Source organism: Caretta caretta, chromosome 2, assembly GCF_965140235.1.
Source record: "Caretta caretta isolate rCarCar2 chromosome 2, rCarCar1.hap1, whole genome shotgun sequence".
Taxonomy (NCBI): domain Eukaryota; kingdom Metazoa; phylum Chordata; order Testudines; family Cheloniidae; genus Caretta; species Caretta caretta.
In genome coordinates, this window is record NC_134207.1 from 22,065,644 (window position 1) to 22,074,209 (window position 8,566).

Consider the following 8,566-nt stretch of genomic DNA (forward strand, 5'->3'; position numbering starts at 1 on the left):
ACTAGTAATTCTTTGGAATTACTTACCTGCATTGGGAGGGGCAATCTACAAATACAGTGCCTCATACAATTTTAATATATTTTGCAAGTATTAATGTGCCTTGAGAATCACAAAAGTGGTAGAGTGGGTGAGGTAATATCTTTTATTGGACCAACCTCTGTTGGTGGAAGAGAAGCGTTCAAGCTCTGTGTCCACATGAAAGCTTGTCTTTCACCAACAGAAGTTGGTCCAATAAAAGATATTACCTCACCCACCTTGTCTGTCTAATATCTGGGGACCAACACAGCTATAATACTGCAAAAGGCTAAATGGATTAACTCTGCCAAGAACTTTTCTCTGAAACTTTTTTCTTTTTTCAGTTCCATTTTTAAAAAGGTAACTTTTGTTTGTCATGTAGTTACTGGTATGATAAGGGTTATGGTAAATATGCTGAATACTCACATTTTAATACTAATTTTTATTTTACAGTTGTACTGTTACATTTTAAGAAAAAGGTATACAAGAGGGGGGAAAGATGTCTTTAGACTCCAGACTTGAGTAGTTATCAATGGTAAATTAGTATGTGTGAGACTTTTCTGCTTTCTTTTCCACAGGAAAAAAACATATTGAACATTGATTTCTGCCTCAGCAACTGATTATTAAAGCACAAATATATGATATGATATAGAATGTTCCATGAATAATTGTTGAGAGGGAAGCTCTTACATATGTACTGGATTTTTTCTAGTACTGAAAAACATTGCTAAATGATTAAATATTTTGTTCATAAAGTTACTGTAAATGTGTCAAACTACAATAATGTCCAGGTCTTATTACATGAAGTTTTGGGTTTTCTGGAAGACTTGACTAATTAGGGAGTGAATTAGTCAAAAATATGCACTTACAATGTAAATGTGAACTTTCGAGTCTGAATATTTTCTTCTATATGCCAAACTGGTGGGTGAACAGTACAGCATGCAAGAAGAAAAACTTTTCAGTATAAGTTAGTACTACTTTTGCACAAGTAATTTAACTTCAGTTGTGCATTACTCCAGCTAATATATTTTCAAATCCAAAAGCCTGAGTACTACTGACATGTGGCTCTTTTTTAGTCTTGCAGGCTATGTTGAAGCTCTAGCTTCGAGAATGGGCCTGTCAATTCCTGATCTGACACCCAAGCAAGCAGATATGTGGCAAACGCGTCTCAGTGCACATGTGGTAAATATATTTATGTATAGTTTGTGTGTACTTTTCACTGGTAATTAGCAGGGATGGGAAGAATCCAATTTTTTTCATTTTTGCCAAATATCAAATACTTAGCTTTCAGTAGTTGGTAAATATTGAATATTGTTGTGTCAAGTTGAGGGGAAGCAGATCTGGGCTGGGGGGGGGGGGGGGGAGAGGAGGGAGAGGTAGATCTGGAGTTGTGTTTGGGTGATTAGAGGCTGGCTGCAGTAGGGATAGGGGTGGAAAACAGCCACACAATCTGCATATGTCTGTGAACTCTGGCTGTGGTGGTAAGATTAGGTGGGTGTCTGTGAAGTCAGTCAACGTGATGGCTGGCAGTTCTTGTCCTTTAGAGAGTTTGGTTTTTATATTCATTGTTCGTGTCAGACTTATTAAATACTTTCTGGGAATATATCTGTAGTGTGTACAAATCTAATTCCAATCCTTAATTTATATATAAATTTGGATATGAAAACACCTTTCATCTAAGTAAAATGTGCATGTTAAAGGAATATCCACCACCTAGACTTAAGATAGAAATCATTTTCAGAATTACTGGATATTCATCATCTTACAGAGAGAAAATGTTGGGTATTTTAATTTTATTAAAAATTGAAGTATTTGATATTGACTCATTAAAATGGGGGGAATTAAATTTGCCAGTTTATTTCTGTGGCAATTCATTGTGATGAAATAAATGCTACAGCTGCAAGATGAAGGAAATATCCAAGCAAAAGTTGAAAAAGTAATGTGGGAATAGTTTACCTTGGTGGAAATTAGGGTAAAAAAAATTGTAGCATTTATCTTGGAAAAGTCATTATGGAGAGCTGTGTGTTGTATGTCCTGATGTAACATCACCAGCAGCAAAAGAAGCAATGAATCCTCTAGCCTTATGTACAGGTACTAAATGTTTTCAATGGCACATTCGTCAGCCTGTAGCATTTAGGGTTTTCCTATGCTAATTGTTAATCCCAAATGTTAAAATTTTGAGAGTCCGACTCTTGGAACTTTAAACAAAATTAACTGTTAACTCTGCTACTCTTCCTGTACATCTTTTTGTAAGATCTCATTCATTCACATAGATTCGGCTTCCATTCTCATCCCAATGACTCTCAAATCTGTCTTTCTGCTGTCTCCCTCATCCAATTTGGCTTTACAGCATCTCTCTTTGACAAAGTCTTCTGGATGTCTTAGCAGCTTAAACCTAACATGGCCAAAATTGAACTCACTATTTTTCTTCCCAAAACCTTCCCACTCAACCCTTACTTGTCACTTCACAATATTACCATATTTTTTTTGCTCCGAGATCTAACCTGCACATCACCTTTGACTAGTTCTTCTCCTTTGACCTAGACATGTGGGCCCAAATCTTGTGGGTTCTTCTTCCATAACGTTTGTGAAATCTGACCTATTTCTTTGTGTACATGCAGCAAAATCTTACAGGTCCTCATCTCCCATTTTGATTACAATAATCTCCTCTTCTCTGGCCTCCCTGACACCTCCTTCACTGCCTCCCATTCCATTAAAGTGCAGCTGCTAAGGTATCTTCCTTGCCTGTCATTATGACCATGTCACTCCTTTTTTGAATCCCTCCACAGTTGTCATCGTCTCCATTACAAGAAATTCAAGTTCTTGGGCTCTCTTTCAAGACCCTTCACAGTTCTGCGCTCCCTCCCTCCCCACTTATTCACACACTCTTCTTTTATTATGGTGTGTATCCCACTCCTTGTGCCTTGCCACTGTCAGCCTTGTCCACCTGCATATATATTCCTCTCCACCACTCTTTGTATGTTCCCTGACTTGGGGCAAAAAAACCCAACCCACTGAATTAATTTGACATGTTACCCTGATTGCTGTCCTTGCACATTTATATCTTTTTTTTTTTTTGTCTTCCTATATTGTAAGCACTTCAGAACAGGGTTAGTTTCTAATTATGTGCTATTGCAGTGGCTAGCATAATAGGACCTATTTCCTGATTGGGGGTGCTACCACTGTGCAAATGTGTAGCAACTGGACTGTGAAAACCCTGGTAATTTCTCTCCATTTTTTTCCTTAGGGTAAAGCTATTGGAGTGACCATTGGCTGCCTTTTAGGAATGTTTCCTTTGTTCTTCTTTGGAGATGAAGAAAAAAAACTGGAAGAGAAAAATTAACATTTTTACAATACAAATAAAAATGTAAACTAATGTACCTCAATTATTCAATTATGCTGTCAGAATATTTAGGAATTAACTGACAGTAACAATGTATAGACCTGGGAACAAAACATTCAGCATGTTGTTTTATGGATACACTAATTTATTGTGGCTTTGTCTTATTCAGTACATCTTTTTATAAGATACCATTTAGCTTTTTATTTAAAGTAAGTTGTTGAAATGTTCTCACTTATAGTAGCAACTGACGTTTACTGATTCCCTCTCACCTTCATCCGGTAACAGGATTATTACTTACTTGACTGCTCTGGATGTACTGTGTAGGTTTTGGGTTTCCACAGCTGCTGCCTAACTTGTAAATGCATGCCAAAAAGGATCCTTTATGGTCTCATCAGGTCCTCCAATCCAGACTATCAGTGGGGCCAGTTGGCAGGTGATTTGGAATGATGTTATTAAGCACTTTTGCAGTTATTTTTTTCCTTTGAGCCACCATTTCACATTTCCTCAGGATAGGCCTGTTTCAGCAACCCCCCACTGTTTGGTTTGCACTCCTTCACAATTCTAGCTAATGTGGCTTACAAGCCATCCATTACATGCCATCACTTCTTGACAAGGTAAGTGTTTATAGTGGTGCCTTGTTACCAGGCTCATCCTTCAGAGTTTATACACAGTCACCCAATTTTTTTCCCCCCGAAGCAGTATTTTGAGAGTCAAGTTTAAAGTTAGTGTGTGGAGTATCCTTTCTTTCATCTAACCACCCACTCAAATATGTTACAGCACCTACTTGCAGTAAGCATAACTTTCCTCTCTTCCTGGACTTTCACCAAACTCCAGGAATTCCAGCTGAGCCCCTAGTGGAGTAATTATGTGCTCCTGGTAACTGGATCAAAATAATAACTGTGTTTTGTACAGCATAGCAGATAGGCTGAGAAGAGCTGTAGACAAGGGAGGGATGTCTTGAGATGAAACTGGAAAAGGAAAGTTCTGTTTGAGGTGATGATACATACAGGAAGTCTTTTCCAGATGAGTGCACAGGACAAAAAATGAGGTTGAATGCTTCGTGCAAAGGGTATGAACCCGTGCTGTGTTCTGTCCAAGAAAGATATGACTTGAAGATCTGTTTCAGTCAAATTAAATCGGATTCCAGTGTGGCAACTCTGGACACTTTCCAGACCTGCCAGTTCTACAGGTTTCCCTGTAGACCACAGATTTTCAAACCATGATATGGATTTGTGGGGAAAACCTCTAATATATGGGGAAATAGCCTCTGTTTGGTTGTTCTTTCCTATTCATCTGCGTCCTGGGGAACAAAAGCCAACTGGAGCTGCTACACAAGCTGATGGACAGTCTGGTCTTTAGTCTGTGGAGCACACGAGAGCTCTGCTCCACTATCTATTAGCTGGGTAAGCAAAGGCTTGAGGGCTGGTGGAGTGCTCGGCTCTTCGGTCTTAGAACTGGCTGGGGAGCTGCTGCTTTCTGCCAGCTCTGCAGTTCCCCTTGACCTCCCGCATCTGCCTATGTGCATTTGCCCTCCCATGAGTCTCTAGCATCAACCTACCCACCCTGGCCCCAGCTCCCCTCTTACCTTAGGAGTCTTCTGGGACAGGCCCTGATGGCCTGCCCCTCCCCTCCGTAGGTCTTCATGTGGTACCTGGCTGACTCCCCATCTCTAGTCTTTCGGGAGCTGAGAACAGGGAACCCTCTGCCTCCCAAATCCCAGAGCCCCATGGCCTTTAGAGGCAGGGACATTGCCTCCCAGGCACTGAGCTCTGTTGACTTCAATCATACTAGCCAGGAGTAGCTCTACTCAGTAGTTGGGGTTTTCATACCCATCCGATGGGAAACCCCCTGTTGCTGGCAAACTCCTCCCATGGGGGTGGAACTGTCTTCAGCAGCCAGGGCTGGAGCCAGCAGAGTTTAATGCCTGCAGAGCCAGGGTGTGGATTAGGCAGTGTCCCCCACTTGACAGTCCCCCAAACACTGGAGATAGTGGGTAGCTGGTCCCTCCCAAAAGCACATAGGTGTGGGAAGCCATCGCGGGGAGGAATGGGGAGAGAGGAAAAGAATAGGGAATCATAGGCCTGGGATGTTTATCGGGAAGGATGGAACTTCCACGCCTGGGATTCCCATCCTTGCCCTGGGCTCTGTAAATGGTGAAGCCTATGGTATGCTTTCCCTCCTCTTGTGTAATGTGGGAGCTGGCTTAGTGGAGGGTTTTGTGGGTGATGGGATGACTGCATGGATTGAATTGGGTATGAGGTGCAGGGGTGTGTTTTTGTGTGTGTAATGGGTGGGTGAGGTGTTCAGCACAGGTGGGTGGAACATGCATGGGTGTGTGAAGTGAGCAGGTACAGTTGGTGGGTGTGGGGCTGCATGCATAGAACTGTGTGTATATGCAGAATGAGTGGAATGAAGGGGGGGGTTGGTGGAGGAATGAGTTGTCTGGGTAGTATATGAGTAACGACGTTGGGTAGAAAGATGGGATGGAGTGAAAGTGGGTGTGAGATGAATGCTAGATGAGATGTATGGAATGAATGTATGAAGTGGGCATGAGTAGAACAAATGGACAAATGTATCTGAATTTATGCATATTTATGCATGTTCATACAACCATAGCTAAATTAAAATCTACTGGGTTTTTTATTTGCAAATGTTTGCAGGCATGGTTTCCTAATTTAGAAACTCAATATGATGGTCTTTCTCAGTCTTTCTGTTGAAAGCTATCTTAAGATGAATGAGTGCACATGCCAAAAATGCTTAAACAGGTGGTTTCTCTGATTAGTCAAATTCGAGGCGGGGGGGAATCAGTCTGGATTAGTGGATCTGATTTGCAGAATATAATTCACAGTTAAAACTAGACCTTTGTTTGTTACTTTTGCTGTGATGGCATTTATTGGAAAAGCAGATTTGTGGGTTTTTTCCTTTTTTGCCTTATTAATTTTACTTATTTGCAGCCCTGTATAATCTTTTATGTTTATGTGGTGAGTGATGAGTTAAGTTGCAATTACCATATTAAATATTTTTAATATTTCAGTATATGACCCATCTGTACTATAATTATAAATTCCTTATAGTTGCCTACAAAGGAGAGGATCCTCTCTATGTACAATATGGAAGAAGATACCAAAAGCAGGGTAGAGCTAGAACACTTTATTTTGGCAGCTCTGCATTCTTAGATGAGTTTTTCTAATCTATAAGAAGATAGTAACAATTACATTACATCCCATGAAACTAAGTGTTTTGTTTGCTGTTGGAAAGACTTTATTATTACAGCCCTTATTTGTTTAACATGTTTGATTAGCAGCTCGCCTTCTGGGTGGTAAATCTGATCTCCCTCTTGACCACTGCCAGAGGCCCTGCCACAGCAGTACCAGCCCTTTAATCCTAATAGATGAAGAAGGAACAAAGAAATACTATCAACTTGTTAATAAGCTTTGAGATAGTACTGATAAAGCAGTGTCTCAAAATTGCACTTTGCACAAAAAGATGACTTTTCATAAACTTTCGGTTGATATCTCCTTAATATGTAATATCAGTTCAAATGTCCCTTGTTGTAGCATAGTATAATCTTCTTTCCAGTATAAGTTTTTGTGTTTTATGAGGCACTTGGATGCTTTAAAATTGATCATCCAGGTAGTTGTCTTGTCTGGAAAGGACACTTTGATTTTCTTCCTCTGCATATGTATTCAGTTTGCAATAAGCTTTTCTTCTTTTGACAACTGTTCTTTCCTGTTTTTTTCTTTACAAAGCTATAATTAGTCCCTTTAATATTTTTTTTAAGATGGAGAACACATAAAACGCATTTTGGATAGCAATCTAACTGTATTCACAGTTATTTTGCTATGGACATGACATAATTCATCAATTTATGGGGGCCATCTAATACTCATCAAAGTGTAACATGTTGCTGAAGATAAGTACCATACTCTAATGTATAGTATTTTGCACAGAATAGTTTCAGCAGTGTTTCCCATTACAATATTGGCATTGACATTTTTAGGCAATACTCAAGCTTCTGTACTTCACTAACCGATTTAAAATTGGAACACTAACTTCATTCTCATTATTTTGAGAGCTTGCAAGAACAAATACATAGCTAAATTCAGCTGTTGTAGTAGTGCTCATTTAAAAATGACAATATTAACTCCATGTACTATTGTTTATTACCTTGTGCATGTACATTGAGTGCATTTTGTTGATACTGTATGGTAAACTATTGTTCTGCAACCAGTGTTTTTAACAAGAAAAGATGAACTAAAAGATCTTCAAAGAAGTGAATGTGATTTTGTTTTAAAACTATTGAGCCGGCCATGAAAAAGTATAATGGGCAGGCAGCACGTGGTTGGAAATAGTCTTGGGTGTCTCAGACCAGCCGTGGACAGGGAGATCATGAAGGTGACTCCCTAGGTCTCCCAGGATTTGGGAAAGGAATAGTGAATACTGTGGGTGAAATCCTGCCACCTTTGTCACCAGTGGGGAAGTTCTTACAGTTTTCAGTGGGGCTAGATGTCCCCCTGTATGTGGGATGGCTCAGCAAGGCTACAAGATTAACCCATGTACCTCAGTAGTGAGAAAATAGGGTATCTGCCTGATTCAGAATGAGGGATTTGTGCATATTCAGTATTGTGAATCTCTCAGCATGTGTTTTTAGTAAATGAACAAGGGCAATTCTGAGAACTCTGGCTCTGTTCTTAAAAACACAGATTTGAAAAGACCAAGCATATAACAGAAGAACTACCATGTTGTCCGTACAAGTTTTTTAAGAGACTTTGTTCTTACTCTATTTATTTCTATCAGTTTTGTACTGTATGTAAAATGGGCCTTTAACATTAAAAACTTGGTAGACGTGAAATTGTTTATATTCTGAAATGGTATGTCTTTCATTGTAACTTTAAATTTCATTATCAGTGTGTTTTTAACAAATGATTCAAGTGATTACTGTAGTTTGAGCAATTCCTTTTGCTTCCATTGCCCATGATAGATTCAGGGACAAGTTTTTAGAAATAACCAGCAAAAACCATGCATTTGATAGTATGGTGTGTGCCAAACTGAGAAATATCTTATTTTTTATGAATATTGTGCATACCTCGGTGTGTTTATGATGAGTTACTTGGTATAGGGTAAGATCAAAAGGGGTTGTTAGAGGAACCAAGCAGGAAAAGGAAAATAATCACCTAGATAAGGAATGTCTCAGCCAGGTTATTAGCT

General features: G+C 39.5%; 1 protein-coding gene across 2 annotated transcripts in view; it reads left to right on the plus strand.

Annotated features, from left to right (window-relative positions):
- The window catches only part of TMEM65 (transmembrane protein 65), a 53,120-nt gene extending 44,910 nt beyond the window's left edge, over positions 1-8,210 (plus strand). For both annotated transcript variants that reach the window (XM_048841629.2, XM_075124947.1), the window contains 2 exons: positions 1,092-1,197; positions 3,263-8,210. In XM_048841629.2, coding sequence (XP_048697586.2) covers positions 1,092-1,197; positions 3,263-3,358 — 202 coding nt within the window. In that variant the 3' untranslated portion in view covers positions 3,359-8,210. The remainder of the gene's footprint in view (positions 1-1,091; positions 1,198-3,262) is intronic.
- The last annotated feature ends 356 nt before the right edge of the window (positions 8,211-8,566 follow it).